Source organism: Parambassis ranga, chromosome 10, assembly GCF_900634625.1.
Source record: "Parambassis ranga chromosome 10, fParRan2.1, whole genome shotgun sequence".
NCBI lineage: Eukaryota > Metazoa > Chordata > Actinopteri > Ambassidae > Parambassis > Parambassis ranga.
This window is the reverse complement of record NC_041031.1, coordinates 7,516,864-7,536,068: the sequence shown is the minus strand read 5'-3', so window position 1 is coordinate 7,536,068 and position 19,205 is coordinate 7,516,864. Positions and strand designations below refer to the sequence as shown.

General features: G+C 40.9%; 2 protein-coding genes across 3 annotated transcripts; both read right to left on the bottom strand.

Annotated features, from left to right (window-relative positions):
- Window positions 1-9,980: 9,980 nt before the first annotated feature.
- Window positions 9,981-12,784, bottom strand: LOC114443013 (uncharacterized). Its single transcript, XM_028416916.1, has 8 exons — window positions 12,749-12,784; window positions 12,479-12,632; window positions 12,156-12,255; window positions 11,749-11,993; window positions 11,608-11,658; window positions 10,920-11,110; window positions 10,228-10,387; window positions 9,981-10,120 (listed from the first exon to the last, which is right to left on the bottom strand). The coding sequence occupies exons 1-8, from the start codon at window positions 12,782-12,784 to the stop codon at window positions 9,981-9,983; spliced, it is 1,077 nt and encodes a 358-aa protein (XP_028272717.1).
- LOC114442115 (uncharacterized) lies at window positions 12,614-16,876 on the bottom strand. Of its 2 annotated transcripts, XR_003671316.1 has the most exons (4): window positions 16,561-16,876; window positions 16,234-16,402; window positions 12,749-15,220; window positions 12,614-12,667 (listed from the first exon to the last, which is right to left on the bottom strand). XR_003671316.1 is itself a non-coding variant. In XM_028415383.1 (3 exons), exon 3 carries the CDS (start codon window positions 15,181-15,183, stop codon window positions 13,237-13,239), a length of 1,947 nt encoding a protein of 648 aa, XP_028271184.1. In that variant the 5' UTR covers window positions 15,184-15,220; window positions 16,234-16,402; window positions 16,561-16,876; the 3' UTR covers window positions 12,676-13,236. The 2 variants fall into 2 exon arrangements, 1 of the variants encoding a protein (XP_028271184.1); XM_028415383.1 differs by lacking the exon at window positions 12,614-12,667 and having other exon boundaries at window positions 12,676-15,220.
- Window positions 16,877-19,205: the final 2,329 nt, after the last annotated feature.

Here is a 19,205-nt window from a genome sequence, read left to right as displayed (position 1 = left end):
CAAGACTCAAGAAAGAAAAATACGAAAGCTAATCCTGGAGTGGCTAAACCACCTCCTTTTATAGCTGTGCAGAAACAGAGTGAGCATGACTCAGCAAGAGTTGAAATGACATGAAAGAAAAGAAACGTCATGGGAGAAGCAGCGCATTCTTGACAACACTCGGGTTTCACTCATATTTTAAGGCCATCTCCTTTGTTCTTCCTCCCGGGAAACTCTGTAATTTGCATGGACATCAAAGCTTATGAAACATAATCTACACACACACGCACACACAATTCAAGAGGAAAAACCTGATTAAATTAGCCAGCTAATTTACTTGTCAAAATGTCAGGGCAAGATGGAATTCCAGCTAAAAACAACATAAAAATGTACTCTTGTAGTAAGAGTTACATGGTGGATGTGCATTTTGCATTTTCTGTAGGTGTGATTTTTACAATGTTTTATAGGCATGGTTTGAAAAATGAGCCAATATATCCGCTCTGGCACACAAACACCACCCTGTCTCTATCAGTTTGGTGCCATCATAGATTATCTCTAACTATAATGCTTCTATGACATCATCCACAGGTTTCCAAAGTGCTGTTTTGAGTCACTGTGGGATGCATTGCCATGTTGGCAACATCACCACCTAAACTCCTAGTACAGGCAAAGAGTGATTATGATAATTAAACACTCTATTTGGATTGACTCCCTTTTGGAGCCAGCCCCTAGAGGCTGTGGGTTGAAATGCAACTTGTAACACTTCCACATTGGTTTCATTTCTCAGCCCAGACCCTTGTTGTTTGGGTGCCATACATGATAAAGGCCCTCACGTGCACTCTCTGATGACAACATGTATAACTGCTATGTGTAAAACACATGCAGAAGTTGTCATGTGTTGGAGTTAAATGCTCAGGATAAGCTGATCTCCCTGCTCCACAAAGTTAAAGAGACTGTAATTGAAATTGGTAAGAGAATCTTTATATAGCTGTACTGTCATCCTGACCTTTCCGGGCCAGCAGGGAACATGTCAGTTTACTTCTATGCAACAGCAAAACCCATCCTGCTGGATTCTCCGCTGGATGAACTTAACCATTGCCTGCACCACACCTGCATTTTAATAGCATTGTTCATGACAGCACACGGCAGCCTCCCCCTCTTAATAAAGTAATGTCTGGAGTGGCTGTTAGAGCCTTGTCTGGGAGGGTATGCAATGGGCTGGGGAGTAATGAGCAAGTCTGAGATAAATAATGGATCGCCGTCATTCACATTACAGAGGAAATGACTGTAATGGTGCTTGCCGGGTGAAAGACCTCCATCTAACACATTAACACTCAGGACAAAGACAGAGAGGAAAGGGGGACAGAGGGGAGGAAGAGGATGCAAGTGGATGATATCAAAGTGGAGGAGGGAAGGGGATCATCATCCACAAAACGTCCTGCCACTTGAGCCTGGCATAAAATGAAGTGAGGGAGGAAACAGGGGAAACGAGCACATGACTATTTTGAGTTTGAGACTGATGGAAACACCTGAAAGCTTCATTACTAATGTGACTTATATCAGAAGGAAGTTCTCTTTCCTGTTCTGATACCTTAGTTCTCTGAAACCTCCCACCCTCTCTCACTCCCTCATCAACTTTGCTCTCTCAGGGCATTAGAAACAGAATGGTCTGAATGTGAGCCTACAATAGTGGAGATAAATGGGATTTGAAGCACAGGCTATAAGGAGTGGCAGTCATTAGACAGTAAGTGAGCCAAGCGAGTTGTTAGGACATGAGCAGTGCTAGTCGTTAGGAAGGGATGGAGGGATGGAGGAAAGGAAGGAGGCCACTGGCTGTTTGTTCTAGGACTAAGTGCTGGATAATGAGATCAGACTGACATGACCCCCAGAGCTGAGAGAGACAGCTTTGGCATTACACCTCTCTCTATCACTCTATTTCTCCATCCCATTCCCTTTGTCTTACACATACTTTTTCTTTCTCTCTCTGTGTGTTTGTCTCCCTTGTATTCTCTTTCCCCTACAACAACTGCATCAGGATCACCAATTGTGTGTAGTCTCTGCAGTCATCAAAGGGGCACCTCTATATAAATGTTACCAATAACACAGACTCCACTTAGATCAAACCTTAATTCGTGGTAGCGGTGGGGAAGATGAAGAAGAATTCTGTTTGTGAGAATGCAAAGGCCCGAGACAACACATGTTGTGAGAAGGCACAAAAGGAAGGCAGGAAATAACGTCTAAAAGCTTAAATGCCTTAAACTGCGTCTATGGCTACCTGTAACACCTGAATAATCCTGGTGCTTATGTAAAGTTTTTTTCATCTTCTAAAAGAGTCTCCACACGTCACTTCATAGACACTTTAAATCTTATGTGTAGATCATTGTGGGCCTGCTGTGTTGGAGTGCGATTTATAGAAAATGGGGGAAAAGCTTGTTAGCTAGTACTGTGAAAGGGTCTCTTTTATTATATTGTTTTTTTTTTCTTCTAAATCTAAGCAAAGAGGCCCTAAGGTGGCTCAGCTGATCCACTTTGATGCATTAATTAGACAAATCTCCCACAGGATGCCTCGTTTAAACAGCTTTGAACCATCTCGCTGCTTTCTCTGCTTCTGCAAGCCATTTTGCAACACTCCTCCACTGAAGCTCAGCCTTTGTGTGCTGTCGAACATCGTTAGCATCATATGTGTTATCATTGATGCCTGCTTTATTATGCACAGTTGGGGGGTCTTTACTGCTGCTTGGCTTTCTGCGTATGCACATACTACCACATGTTACCTACTGCAAATGTATATGGAATTCTTTTTTTTAATAATGTTAGTCTATTTGACACTAACCTCAAAAAAGAACTACTCTTACCTAGCCCTCTATTTGACCAGCAATAGTAAGACTTCTATCAGTGTTTTTCCACTGTGAAGCTCAGGTACAATTAGGCCAATGTGTTAGGAGATCTGTAGAGCCAGGTTCTTTTGAACTTCCCTTGGTACCAGAGCTTTTCACTTTTTACACATCAAAAATGGCGGGGTGCTTCTCTACAAAGTCATGTTTTATGTGCTGGTCTTGGTCTTGTGTAAAGAGGATTTCAGTAGTCTTTATCAAACATCAAGCATCACTTTGGATCACCCCTTGAGACCGGTGTTATTTCTCGAGGTTTGAGTGTTAGCAAAGGCAGCATAGTAGTAGGATCTAGGAGACTTGTAGGTACTGGTCTGTTTCATGTTATGTTGTAATGAATGTGGTAAAGAGGTTGTTGCAGCGGTTCTAGAAGAGAAATATATTCGAGTGCGACCTTCTACTTATATGAATCATAAGGTTGTAAAAGTTTGTTACATTGGAAGGTTTGTTCTCTGCTCAGTGGTATCAGCACAGGCCTGATTTGTTATGCAAAATCCAGAGTAAGGCCAGAGCGAAAAGAATTTGCTAAGCAGGCAAAAATCTGTTATTGTAAGCTACAGCTGTTGTAAAAACTTTCTGAATATGTTGTTGAAAAGCTTGAAGGTGCTATTTATGAAAGAGAAACCCTTAGCCCGCTGTTATGTTTGTAATCATTTTTCTGTATTGAGTAAAAAAAAACAAATGTAGAAAATTATCTAGCACTGAGTTCTTTTTTTCTTGTACTACAGGTACTGTTGGAATGGAAGACTGGTGGCAGCTGCAGGCCATTTATTCAGAAGATGATTTTCCCAGCCTTGCAGCCACTTTGGTGCAAAATGAATCCAGGTGGCCATTGTTTTTGCCAAAGGACCGATTGGGAAGGTTTAAAACACTGAATGTCTGTTAATGGATAATGTTTGACTGACAGGTGAGGAATGCAGCCATCAAAGCTTATTTGGCAGCTTATTGATTGATTTCCTAGATGATTGTGCTGAACACTTTCAGATCTATGATGCTTCTAGTAGTTGTTGGAGCAAGATGAAGGAACTCATCAGAATATTTTACTTTTTATCATAGCTCAGTCAGAATGACACGATAATATTTTTTGCAAATACTGACATCCACTCAGAAGGAATAATGTAAGTAAAGCTGTGGACCATAATATAGACCATAATATATATGAATTCAGTGGATGCAAACAAACAACCATCCACTCAAGTAAACAAAAATATAATGTACAAAAGCTTTTGCGATCATCATCTCACCACTAAAGGTCTCTTCCTCTGTATGTTTTGTAATACACTAACATGCTACAAGACCTTTGGTCACCATAGAAACCCATGTGATTAGTTATGAGTCTGAATACATTTCTAGCTGGAAAGGTGTAACATCATAGCTATATTTAGTCTTCATATTTCAGCTCTTTAATTGCACAGTTAGCTAAGGCATGGAAAATGATAGTTTGCAGTGTTTTGAAAGCTGTTTTTCTCCATACCTAACAACACCTTCCTTCATTATGTTGCACTTTTTAAGCCGCTCCTTCTCGACTTACTCGATGTGACTTCTTTTCTTTTTTAATAGTAGACGCATGGCAAAGCTGCACAACTTCAAAGAGGTTTCAAACAGGTCTGTTGAGAGTCTTTGTTTGCACCAGAGTGACACACACACTTATACACACACAGAGAGAGTAAAATACAGCATCAAACACTGTCACAAAATGTGTACGCACTTGTCCCACATAGCATAACACAAGAATACTCACACAGCATCCATGAGTGGAAGTCAGGCAGCTGTTGGTGTTGTTCTGTGATTTCCCTGGAAATGTTAGAAAAGAGTGTTTAGAGTGAAGGGGCTGGAGCTAAAACAGGAGGGGGTCTGCTGAAACATTTCTGTTTTTTCTACGCAGGGGGTTCTTGGAGAAAACACAACCATTTTAATTTTCAAACAAGTGGCTGCGAAGAATCCCACTGGAGCTTTCAGCTTCAAACGTACGGGGTAACTCGCGCATACAGCTGCGCTCGTGCTTATGAATGCATACGTTCTCTGGAATATTAAGGCGTGCAGACGATTCTTCTTGTGAGTCTTGTGTTAAGCGGCAAGGGAAAAAAAAACAGCTTATATTTAGACCACATAAAGAGATTGTTATTATTTCAGTGGTGCAGCCTTGTAGCCAAGGCCTTGGTTGTGTTTTAATTAGTTAACCGGGGTCTTTGTGTGGATCAGATCACTTTTTTACACTCTTTAACCACTGAACAACCCCCACACTAGATACAGGCCAAGTGAAATTCCCACCCCTGTATTTTGAAGGGCATAAAAATATATTTGAGCTCTGACCTTTTTGTCAAAATTCTGAGTTTACACTCTTTCTCTTTTTCTCTTCAGTAACTATTTTAACCTCCCATGAGCTCACCCATGAAGTGTATTATGGACTATGCTAATAAATACATACAAAAAACCATAGCAAGATACAATCAGATGCATGCTGAATTTCTGTTTGATTAGAGGTGTGTGAGCAATTTATGCTAAATCTTTTGATAGAGATGTAATGTTCTCTCTTCTTTTGCTCTGAGGTTTTATTTCAATCAAGTTTTTAGCAGACCTACCTACTATCTCGCCCATGAAGGGACTCACACCTAGACCAGTGTTAATGAAGTGAGAAAAGAGGAAAAGTGGGTGTGATTAAAAAAGGCTAGGCTTCAATGTGGAAGTGACAAAAAAAGATGGTACAACATGCAAATTTTTGCCTCCAAGACCTTGCCAAATGCTCCCTTTCTACTATCAAATCTATAAATCAATATAAGTGGAAGTGGAAGCATTGCAGGTGACTTACTATCAAAACAAACTACAAACCCATATCCACTAACTCGACTTCTCAAATGAGAGGAAGTCAGGGTTGGTCACATTCCTTCATGTACCGGAGGCAGGCGGTAGATATGGTGCTTGTTAGCTGCTGCAGCAGTGTCGTATTGTCAGTCGATCTGTCATTATGGCAAAATAATGACAAAAACAACGATGCAAAGATGGGTGTGGCAACATGGCTGCTGCGATGGTCTCTAGTCAAACAGCCTATGTCTATGCTGCGTTTACTACTGTTGTACAAAAGTTGCAGAACGTCCTCAAACATGCCATCCTGCTATCACACTCAGCAGGCTCTAATTAAGAAGTTTTAGGTAGCGCAGCAGTCGCTTCTCACCTGCTTACTGCTTCCTGCTATTTTGCTCTGAACTGACTGTGAGACACCTTCAGTGCTGCTTTACGGGTCCTACATCTGACCTCATTCTTCTGTGCTGTTTGTCAGTCCAGCCTTTGCCAGACACAAGCCAGATATTTTGATGTCTCTCACCTCTTTTATCTAACAGCAGTACATCCTGTCTTTCCATGGAACTACCTCCACCTCCTCTTCATCTACACCTGCATCTGCTGCAGCGAGATATTCTCTTGGCAATTTATTTTTGTCAGACACTTTGTGAATGCTACTCGATACTTTTGTTTCGCTGAGGATCATGCTTTCTTTCTTATAGCCTTGGCCCTCTTTCATTAGAATCCTCAAATCAACATGATGAGTTTCTCGGAGTCAGCAGCTTCCGTGTCCTCTCTTGGCAGTTTAAAGACACCAGCTGGATATCTGATGATTGGAAGGGTGCATGTGTTGCTGGCTTGGATCTTGTTACTTCAGAGTCCCCGTCTAACTCCATCAAGATATATGGGACGTTAATGTCTCTCTTGAGTTTCCATTGTTCTCATGCAGCTGCTTTATGTAGCCCTCTGATAGTTTGACTCTTCTACAGCTAATTGTCCTCCCTTCCTTCACCACCATCCTCCCACAGTCCCCCTGTCAGAAAGAGATACCATTGTCTTCACATCTGTGCTTCATGATGATCTGACTCATATAAAACAGCAGTAGGCACAACTCATTACTGTGATATATGCCACAGATGATGGTCACTTGGGGAATTGCCTTTGAGTTGGCTTACAGTAGATTTTCTCTGCAATCCTCGTCAGTTTTTGATCATGGGCTTCTTATTATTTTTGCTGATCCTTGGTAATTAGAAAGCATACGTGTTTGGCATTAAATCAAAGAAATCATTCATTTATTTATTTATTTTCCTCAAAATACATAAAGGATGAGCAGTGACATCATCAAACAACAGGAACAACCCCCGTAACAAGCTGCAAGCTGCATCTGCTATATCCAGTGTCTCCATAACAGAGGCTGAGTTCAGTTTCTATCTAGTCTGAGCGCAGTCCACATAAGTATTTATGGGAAGCCCCCGCATTAGCTCTGCCTGCTGTATCTTGTATTACCAGCACGTGAGTCAGGTTTCCAGCAAGTCTCAACAAATTGATGAATGGCACCTGAATAAGGTGCAGTTTCTGGAAACACCAGTTCAGTCCAGTAAAGTCAGAAGTAATATCATGTTAAATTGCAAATGATATCACGTTACTACATCAATTAAACTTCTATCCACCTAATGCTTTTACCTATGATGGATAACCAGGGATGTCATATATTTCTCAATGTATTCTTCTTTTTAAATGTGTACCTAACCACAATGCAACTGGACCACCAAATGATCAAAGATTATATAGTATATAGTTATGCCTGCACCAGCTAATGTAGCCTTCAGCCACTAGCCTCAAGCAGAAATGCGGTGGTACAACACTTTTTTCTAACTCCATGTTCCCTGATTTGTTTGTTTGTTTTTTTGTTTAACTTGTACTCTTTGCACGCAACCAATGTCACTTGAGGCAATTCAGTAGACTTCCATGCAGCTCCCTCTGGGGCCACAATAAGCTTTAAAAGAAAAAAAATAATCTTTTCCCCTCATGCAGTGTACTCGCTGAGACCTGTAAACAGACTTTGATGTACAAAACTGGTGGACTTTCCCTTTAAGCCAGGGGATAAATACATGTCACTACCCACATACTGCTAACAGGAAGGAACACTTTGTCACAGTAAATAATGCAGTATATAGTCAGTGTGTAACATTGCATTGTTATTATGACCAGCGGCAGTGTGTGCTGATATCCAGTAAAACCAGCAAAGCAACCTGCTTTTGTGTGACAGAGCCCATTTAAAACAAGTATACATAGCTGATACTAATGAGCATATAAAATCCATTGATTTCATACTTGGACCATAAAAAAACATCATACTGCTGCAAAATAAGATGAGTATTAAATCAGGGCATTTAGCTCCCCCTTATAATAATAGACTTATTATAGTCTGCAGGTGCCCATGGAGGAACCATAGAATCTGCAGCCAATCACAGCATGTCTTGGTTGTCGCAGCTGAGCTCTTGACCGGGGTCAAAACCTGGCAGGTGGTGTTCCACAGCTGCCTCAGCACATCACTCTCAACTAAGCCATAACATAGATTAGCAGAGGGACTGTTTTACTCTGTGTTGATCCTTATCTACCACGCTTTAACATTCAGAGTCTCAAACCATGCTGTCAAGAGCCTGCATTTAATGTGGTTAAGTGCGTTGATCTCTTATCTTTTATCTCTGTGGCCCAGGTCTAGGTGACTAATTGGAAGAAAACGCTGCATATTAAAATTGATTGTTCCAGGAGATTATTTCTCCAAAGAAACTTTAAAGTTAAAAAAACAACAACATAAACAGAGACAGTGACTCCAAATCCTACAATGCTTTTTAAAGATAAACCGTTCAGCCCTCACAAAGTTAATGTTGTTTGAGATGGTATGTTGGACGGAATGTTTATGTGTCTAACATCCACCATGCTGGAGACTGATTGACAAGTCTGTGAATAACATTGTTAACAGATGTTGTAGTTCTCTGAATGGCCACTTGGGGAGTGGATCATAATGTGCGTTAACTTCTACATTGGCGCTGGAAAGTTCATCTGACTTTGTGGGCAGCAGTGGCTCAGTGCTATAGCAGGGATGTCCAATAACCGGAAGGTTGGAGGTTCAATCCCAACTCCTTCCTAGTCACTGTTGTGTGTCCTTGGGCAAGGCACTTTACCCGCATAGCCTCCAGTGTACTCACTGGTGTATGGCACTCTTGGCCGAGCTGCCTTAAGCAATTTCCCCATTGTGGGACTAATAAAGGTTTCTTAATTTAATTTATTCACAGTCTGTAAATAAAATCATCCTGTTTTCTTAAATGCAACATTATTGGCTATAGTAATGATGCAACACAAGACCTGAAGGTCTGGGGTCTATGCGATGGATCTTTTTAGGAATATTGACACTTTTTTGAAAACCATGAGCAACACTGCCATCTTTCCATAAAATCAGTTAGATGTCCTTAAATCTACCAGTCTAGACAGTAATTGTCTCTCCTGAAAAGCAGTCCTTACAATACTTCACTGTGTGATTAGGCCTCGTTTCTCTATTGGAGACGTGCTTCAAGTGGAGTGGAAATACTTTGTGACTGAAGAAGAGGTGAAGACCCTGAAAAACAACATTTATCTTGCTGATAACCCTTGCAACACAGCTTGGATGCCCTTCAGAAAACGGTTATCAAGACTAAACACTGGGAGTGAAAACTTTTTGGCTTCTCAGTGATTGGTCCTTACCACTGATTGGTATTTCATTTTTTTCCTGGCTAAATTATTGATAGATGCAGTTACCCACATAGCAAAATTTGTCCGGCCCACATCTGGGCCACACCCTTGTATCAGTTCTGGCCCAATTTTGGCTGGGCCCTCGGCCCAATAATGGCCCACTTACTGAAAAATGACACTACTAATTTGGTCTGGCCCACGTCTGGCCCACACTGAGTAAAATGACACTATTTGTTTGTATTGGCCCACATGTGGACCACAAACTATAATGTGACCCTCATTGTTTATATTGGCCCAGTACTGGCCCACAATCTGGGTGAGTGTTGGTTGAGAATCGGCTGGGCCTCTGGGCCATGTCTGGCCCTTAACCTGTACATTTGGGTTGGCTAAGTGTTGGCAGAATGTCTCTGGGCCAGTATTGGCCAACACACTGTAAAACTGACTGAATATTGCTTAATTTGTTTTTGACCCACATGAGGCAGTACCTATGTCCAATAAAAAAATAAACAAATTCATTTTTTTTCATGAAAATATTTGTATTAACAATCAACAATTAATTCATTTACAACCATAAAAAGCAACCATCAAAAACACAAAGAGCTAGGCCATGCGCTCTTTTTCCAGGAGCCTTCTCTTTCTCCCTCCCTCCCGATCTGTTGCCAGCTGGAGCCATCTTTTTGTTATCTGCTCCACCTCTGCCTCAGCCACCACCCCAACAATAGGGTTTCTACGGACTGCAGCTAAAAGGATATGGGAAATAGATATGTGAATACCATGTAGTGTTTATTTAACAGTAATTAATTATGTCATATTGGAAGAACTATGTTTGTGTTCAAGACATACTTACCAATTATGACCTCTCTGAGGTTGAGGCCTGCCACAGATGTCTTTCCATTTACTCCCCTCCAATTTAGGCTCTTGGCCAGAGTATTACTAATTAATTTTTTGAGCACCCGCCAAGTTGTGTCCTTTACGTCTGCTCCGCCAATTGCTCCCAGATAGTTGATCTATAACAGAAGAAAAAAATGTGACTACTTTTGTTTTTACTTTGAGCCACTGCATTTTTTCAAGGGGTAAATAGGAGAGAGAGGATTAGGTAAACGGAGAGAGGGGGGACAACCATGCAGCAAACATCATCATACATCACAGAGAACAAACATGATTGTTGTAGCTGTAATGCTAAAAATTTAATTTTGTTTATCAGTATGTTAGCTGATTTGTTGTTTAAGTTAATTATATTTGCACTACATATATGAACACAGGTAGGAGTTGACAGTAACACTGGGTTTGTCAGAGGGCCGGGTGGATGTCAGCATAAAGACCTGGCATGGGAGGAAGCCACGTGGAAGACACACAGTTAGTGACACAAAATAATGGATCATGAATGGGTCGGCCTGATGAGAAGTCAGGAATAGAGGAGGAACAGGGGAGAAGAGGTGGGGGAATAGAGATGGTGGTGGTGTTAAGGAGGTAGCATCCACACAGAGACAGCTCAATACCCTAACCTTTTAAATACATAAAATCACAAAAAGTTCTTACCATTTTCTCTTTATAATCTGGACTCTGGAGACTCTGTTCCAGATTCTGAAGAGCCACAAGGTTTTGTAGTGGCAGACCCTCTATCTGCTCCACTCCTGGTCCTGGTGCCACCTGATGCTGAAGCAGCCGGAGAATTGTGCTCTGCTGGTCCAGCACCATTTCGAGCTTGGTTAAAACCTCTTTTAGCAGTGCTAGAGAAAGGAGTAACACAGTGTTAGAATAACACACACCTCTGAGCTGCAGGACAGGATGCTGCTAAACTGCTAACCATCATAGACAATCCTTCCCACCCTCTCCACAACACTGAGAACAAACTGAGAAGCAGCTCCTGCAGCCCTGGAACGTTACAAGTCATTCCTGCCGTCTGCCATTAGACTCTAAAATTCACCAGTCCAAGTCAGAACTGTGTGTGTGTGTGTGTGTGTGTGTGTGTGTGTGTGTGTGTGTGTGTGTGTGTGTGTGTGTGTGTGTGTGTGTGTTTCAGTGTGTTCCTGATTAACATAAATAAATTGATAACTTAACTAAGTTAATCTTAATGCTATATTACATCCATGTCCGTGTAGTCTGTTTTACTATGGAGTAAATCACTGGTGATTAAGAAAGCAGAAAAACAGAAAATACCAATATTAGTGCAGTGTATATAGCTATATCATGTCAAAATTTCAAAGTAGAAATCACTTGTCCTTACCAGGTTCTGACTGCTGAGGGGCCCACCTGTATGTGTGGTGACTAGGCAATGCTAGAGGAGAATTCACAGTGTTAAAGAGAATTAAGGAACATGTGAGATTAAATGTGTATATACCATCTGTGTTATTAGCAAAATACTCACATGGCATTTCATTTACTGGCTCCCAACTTTGTAACATCTCTGAGTAATGTACAGGTGGAGGAGGCCCAGAATTGGTGGAGAGGTCGGTGTACATTGGCTGGGGGATTGGAAGTGGGGTGACAGGCATAGAAGGAGGCTGTATGATGGGAGCTGGGGCAGGGAGATTTTTGGTAGGTGGAGATGGTCTGTCCTCCTCTGACTCAACCCTCTCCAGACCTCCCGGGGGGCCAAGTTGGACACGCTTTCTATTTTCAGACATACAAATACAGATTCAAAATGTTCAATCAACATTAAATGGAAATGGTATAAGTGCTGATTCATTTAAATAATGTTTAATCCAAGATATTTGTTAGTCGGGACTTGAAAGGGAGAGAAAATAGTACTGAGGGCTGAGCAAACTAACATACTTTTTACGTCTAGGCCTTTGGCCACAAGCCTCAGCCTCAGAGAGAAGGTCTGAGGTCATCTCCGCCTCCCTGGCTTTTCTCCGTCCTTCTTCGTAGCTCTCTATAGAATAAAGATTCACTACACATTATATGTTTTATACAACACATTATAATTATATTAGTTCCCACTGACAGATGGAGAACAGTAAAGTGAGTAATCTGATGTTCATATCTCAACAATCACATCACAATCAGGAAGAAAATCAGATCCAAATGAAGAGTTACCAGACCTAGACGAAACATACTGTATAAGAATAGCAGAAGAAGAAAAACTTTAAACCTACCTGTTGTAAACAAAGTCCGGACCTCCCACTGGTCCCAGCTGTCCTCAGGTTCGGTTCTATTTTTTATGGCCAGGTGCAGGGCCATACCCCTGAGTGAACCAGGCCAGTAGCAGTGGCCATCACTTATCCACTGCACTGGCACAAGTTCCACCTCCTGAGTTTGGAGAAACTCAACAACTGAATACATTACTGAAAAGAAAAAGGACAGGCCATAATAACCAATGTACACAGGTGAGTGAGAAAGTGAGACTTATGTAGTTTAAAGCTTACTGGTTCAGAGGCTGGTTCAGTGGAATCCAAGCCCATCCTTCATTCAAAAAAGTTTACTCCTACAGTTCTAGATGCCTGGCTTCAACTTTTGAATGACAATGACGTAGATGTCTAAGAATCTTCATTGACAAGCCCATCCTTCACAGTACAACTGCTGAACATATACAAGTTGACTTCCTGGCCATGAAGTGAATACAATGACTAAATACAATATCTAAATGCTGGCCTGGCCAAGAAAAGGTTAATTAAACAAACTTTTTACATTTTTCATATTTTTGTTAGGTGTAACAGACACAGTATAATGTATATATTTTATAGTGGCCGTGGAACAATCATATATATGCTATATGTTAAAAAAAAACAACACAAGAAAAATATGTGTCTATCCTAGAGGGAGGCAGAGCAGACAGACCTCTACCACAATAACCACAGATAAAAAAAACAGAAAGGTAAAAATCACTTGCTCCAGAAAATGGAACCAAGTTGCATCATTGTTTTGTGTGCAGAAGTGGTACTGCAACAAAACTGTCATTGTGTGGTAGCCTCACATATTTCATTATGTGCCCATGCACCTCCATGACTTTTAGCTGTGAAGAGATTTTGCCAACCACATATACACCCAAAATCTGAGAATTCAGAGGATACTCATAAAAAGGCTCCATCTGTTCATATTCTCTAAAGACAATGTAAATCTTGCCCAGAGACTTTAAAATGTTTTCTATCAAAGCAATATGGTCACCAATCTTTACACATCTGTCCCCCTCAACTGATATTTTGATTGTTGTACCGTTTAAAAGAAGTTCCTCAAACTGAACTACTTTTAAATCCATTAGGGAGGATGGAACTGGTCCATGGTTGTGCTCCTTTTGCAACTTGAGCTTTCCCTGTGAATCCTCATTCTCTGTAAATTTATCCATCTCAGAAATTCGACGAACAACCTGAGCAAGTGGATGGTGTGAAGTTCTAACCATCTTCTTCATCTTACCCAAATAATCCTCAAATGGAAATGAAGATATTAAGTCCAGATGTCCATGAAGTTTAACATCGTCTGGAAGGTGAATGAGACCATGAACATTGTATGTAACAAATTCAGGACCATACAACTCACTGAAGTGTGTTACAAAGGAGACCAGCAATTTCGATGCAAAATCATTAAGAGATGCAGACAATGAAGGGCTGGCAAGAATGAAAACGGCAACTGATAATAACATGAAGTTGTTATAGACAGGAGCAGACACCTCATTAAAGAGAAACACAGGCCCTGTGTACAACAAAAACTGGCGCAACTCTGTTGCTTTCCATCTCAGCCTCTCTAAGAGCCCCCTGGGTTTACGAGCAAACTCCACTGGAATGAAAGGCTTTGAGCCTAGAAGTTTCCTAGATATTTGTTGCATTTGCCGAATGGACAAGCGGCAAGACATTGGCCCTGCTGTAAACCATAAATCTAGAAGTTTACGTACAACACCAAGGCAGACAAGGTGCATGTAGTCAAGAGGAAAACCTGACACCATACCAATTCCTACATCTTTTAACGGAGAGTTTATGACATGATGTTCTTTGTCAGACATTTGTTCAAAAGAAAGATCAGAGCGGCATGGGCTGTTTACCTCAGGAAAAGTCATCCTATGTTTAAGATAAAGACCCTTTTGAATACACTTATCACAACCAGAGTAACCAGTGTGAGTTTTAGTCCCTTTAATGAAAGCTCTGGCAGGAGTATCACAGACCACAGATGTCAACTTTATGAAGCACTGTTTTCCATGGAGAACAAATCCTTTGCTCAGCTCTTCCAATTCATGGACCAAATCTCTAAGATAGTCAGTGAGACAATTTGGCTTTGAGTTGCCACAAAACAGAGCAATGACAACAGGCTTTTTCTTAACACCCTGTAGCAAACCGAGGATTGGCCAAAACTGTAATGAAGAACTCCTAAACAAAGGTAAGCCATCTACATTCAGCTGCAATCTGAACACATGCTTGTTTGGAATACAAGACCAGATGTGTGCCAAGCTTTTCTCAAAGGCCTTCCAAATGCCAAAATAGTAGTAAGTACCACCTGCAAGGTCATGGATGGTGTACGAGGTTGTGGTTTTTAGGAGAGTCCTAGCATCCTTTGGTAATGAGGGGTGATGGACTCTCAAGATAGAAAGAAGGGCAGTCAAAGCCACCAAAGGCACCCTGAAATGAACAGCCCAATCACATAAAGACTCATCCAAAGACATGCCATTTCCCATGTCATCATCCTGGGATTCATCATCACTGTCCGACAGTGATTGATCCCTGATCCCATGTCCCTGATCCTGGTTTTCTAAACCACAGTTCACTACAGCACTCTCAGAGCCACATGCAGCAAAGTCATCCTCCTCATTGTGAAAAGAGGCAATTAAAGAATTTACCTTTTTTACTGCTCTCTTTCTAAGAGTGTGTCTATCCATGTGTGCTCATCAGTCTCGTACCTTAAATGCCGTTTGCCTGGGGACAGAGAGAAATTAAAAATCAAATAAGTAACAAATAACAACACTTGCATCATTACATTATATGGTGTGATGTTTATATGCTAGAAAATATCTAAATTCTACAAAACATTTTTGAATTTGATATGCCATCAAAGTGTGACTATCATGTGTAGCCTCTTGAAATGTGGCTTTGATTGTATTAGGAGATAAATCACTTTAAAGCATTATCTTCACATTTCATACACAATTTGACTTCTCTAACGTTAGCCTGCATCTGTGGGGGCCGCCATTTTTGTTTACATAGCTGTAGGTACGTCAGAGCTGCAGCGAGCGGGAAATCTCGCGGAATGGGCGGAATTAACGTTGCCTCGGACAATCAATTATATAACAACACACAAATCAATACAACTATTTTATCCGGGAACTGAATCATAATCAATATACTACAATATTCATTAGAGTATAGCCTATAACCTGTTGCTAATTTCAATAGAGTTAAAAATAAAATAGCATAATAATAATAATCTATTCAGTTCGAGGGTGCAATGTTTATGAATTTGACTGCTGTTCCAGTGCACTTTCATGGGTATTAAATTTGAAACGCAAACAGTTGCCTGGAACGCAGCACTAGAGACTCTTTAGTCTTCTCTAGGTTAAGACTTTACTCTTGCTAAGGCTAGCTAGCTACCTGAGACCACGAGCCTATAAAGTTAAACCCAACTGTTCAGGACAGGTTACGATCTTTTTATCATGAATTAAATTAAACTAAAGCTTACTAGGGTTTGCGCAAAACTTTTATTCTGACAGTCTGTAGCTGCTTAAGCTACCGATAATGTCTACTCATGAACTTCAAGATGAAATGGATTAGCCATCAATCAAAATAACCTCATAGTTTGTGCTATGCAACATTCTGGGATAATCTTGTTGATTGTCGTTAAATTTTCTGCCACCATTTAAGCTACATTATGACTAAAAACAATGAAAAATCGTTTTTAGTCAGTCGTCGAGTATTTGTGAAAGTCTACTTACCAGCGCCAGGGAGCGAATGAGAGAGAATTCCCGCTGTACGTGATCCTAGAGTGTCCATCTGTCGGTCAAGATACAGTCAGCCGACATCCGCCAATGATTGTTCATTTTTTAGCGCGATGCCTGTCTGGTTCTCTACGTTACACGGGTAGTGAGCCGACAGACGTTGATGCTGCGAACATGAGCAGTAAATCAAAATTGTTTGAATTTTACATAAGGTGCGCCGTATTATAAGGTGCATGCTAAAACAAACGTCTACCAAAAAAAAGGTAACGGAAGCAAAACAGTGAGTTAAGATGAACCTTATTCTACAATTTACAATATACTCACATTATTTTTAATCATTCCTCTCCTAAAAACCCATCAAAGTCGTCGATCATCTTCTGTGTCAGAATTGAACAGCTGTGTTGCCATCAAACATGTCGGGTTCCCTCTCATCATTGTCAGAGTCCATTTCGTTGCCGGGTGGCTGTTCAGCAATGGCTTTCGCGTATCACCGATCCATTCACATATGGTGGCGTAACTCGCCCGGCGCAGCTGTTCTATTCCCATTCACAACCGCATAACTGATAGTCTGTAGGTTGAAATGTGCCTGGGAACCTTGTCTCTTCACTGGTGCCATTTTCGGTGGTCCAAATGTAAACAAATGATTTTGTACTTGCCGGAGGCGTGTCGGAGTAAGCGTACCTGTACGTATTACGTTGTTTCAGTTGATTGGTTTGCCGCTGCCAGCGTACGTACTGTACGTAAAACGTACGCTCTGCTGATTGGTTTATCGCTTCCCGTCAACGTACTGTACGCATTACGTAGTGTTCAGCTGATTGGTTTATATCGCTGCCAGCGTACATAGTACAATCATTGTTTATTGTTGCCATGGATATGCAGATCAACTGTTGGTCGCTAACAAAATGGCTTATGCTCGCTGTCTTTCATTCTGTTTTTGTTTTGCTTTACATTTGCTAAATTTGTATGTCAAAGGACTGTTTATTTTTCTTGTTCATGGAATGCAGCCTCAGATAAGCCGCAAGTTCCAGCACTCCATTACCTTCTCTGCTGTTTGTTGGAATTATCCTGACCAGTAAAGTTAGCAACAAGCACCAGCTCAAACGACGTCCGAGTGAAAATTCAGTTAAGCAACAGCCAGCATCGCGTACTGCGTTTGTATAATAATAAGAATAATAATATAAGCCCAACAATAGTATGACGGGCTGTTTAAAGAATTCTTAGTGCCAACACTCAGCCAGAATCAGGCCAACAGCGTTCAGTATAGTACTGGCAAATATCCGCCCCCTTACTGTCGGGCCAGTCACCGTATTACATATGCCCACCGCATCTATGTCCAACGTCGGCGATATGGTAGCAAACAACAATCGGGCCAAACAAGAAACAAAGTGTCAGCTTAATACTGCATGTCTGTTTTGGCCCATTCAAGAAAACGCGTGCTTCAGCCGACCCGATCCTCAGCCAACACTGCCAACATTCAGCCAGAAGCGGGCCGATTGTGCTTGCTATGTGGGTAGTGCTCTCCTCCGCCTACAGCACACATAAACAGTACTTGTGAGAAACTGCTGCTTGTATAATCTTCTCAGTAGGACAAGACTGAGCAAAGAAGTTTTGAAAACAAAACAACTTTTAGAAGATCCTGGAAACTCACCAACACTGAGGATGAGATCAGCTGAAATCTCTCCTGGCACCAACAGGTGGTAATAACCCAGCCTCCACTGAAAGTCTGTCAAAACAAACAAGGTCTAACTGAGCAGCCTGTCTACAGTATGGTTGTTTGAGCGTTACACTTTTTTCCCTCATCACTCCATATTCATTGCAGTCACTAGCAGGTGTTAAGCACATACTGATTTGGTGTTAGTAGCCACAGAACCAGGAAGTGTAATTGAGAGCCACTGTAACCTAATAGTCATGTTTAAAAAAGAGAGGTGTTTATTTCAGAGCTCTGTTAATTAGGTGTTTCGTGGTGTCTTGTTTCAATATGCGCAGACAAACCAAGGCGAGATAATGATTTATAACACAGCTATAATGGATTTTGATAGACTATATAGTATATTCAGCTACTATAAATAACAAAAAGGAAAAACTAAGGCTCTTAATGTAATGCAAATATAAGTCATGTTGGTGGTAACTGCAAGGTTAATTATATTTACACACTTCGTCAGTTCTATTCATTTGTTTAGCCAGTGTTGGTTCTTTGGGTCAGTTACTTCCAAAGGTTAATGCTTTTCTGACAAATTTTCATTGTACTTCAGAGGGTTTACCAGTGTCGTAGCCTTACTGTTACTTAGCGTTTTCAAAACTAAATATTGTGCATTTAATATTAATTGTTGCCATTTTATCCAGTGTAGGTTTAAAGTTGTAGCGGAATAAGCTTTTATACCATCAGATGGATGCCTCTCATCATTAATAATTTAACAAACATTATGTATTTTTATGTTGTCTGCTGGTTACGCAGTTGTTCAAATAAAGAGCATCATACTTTATTTACTCTGTCAGGGGCAGATATGAGACTGTCTCATTCAAGGCTTTTTAGGTTAGAATGTTGGCCTCTTATTTTCCTGTTCATGATGTAACCAAAGGAGTGGATCCTCCCAAATGGGCAGCATCCTTCAAAGGAAGGAGCTAATTAGGAGTTGTTGTCGTGGTAATGAAGGTAGTTACTTTTAGGCTAACTTACAGTGTAATAGGATGAAATATGATGAAAATAAGATGATTTATGGACCACTGTGCTGATGAAAAGATAAAATTGTTGATTTTCTCACAAGCACATGCCCATACAGTTAGCAAATCATCAGAAAACCTGTCAGTGGTCTCCTCTCTCTGACAATGTGTGTATTGATTCAATTACCTGAAAGTCATGCCAGTGTTTGTCTGTCTGCCTCGCTCTTTCTTTTTAGTGTTGTCTTTGTTCATGTTACCCACACTCATCAGTCCTTCAACCTCCCCGGTTGTCATTCTCGCTCTCTGTC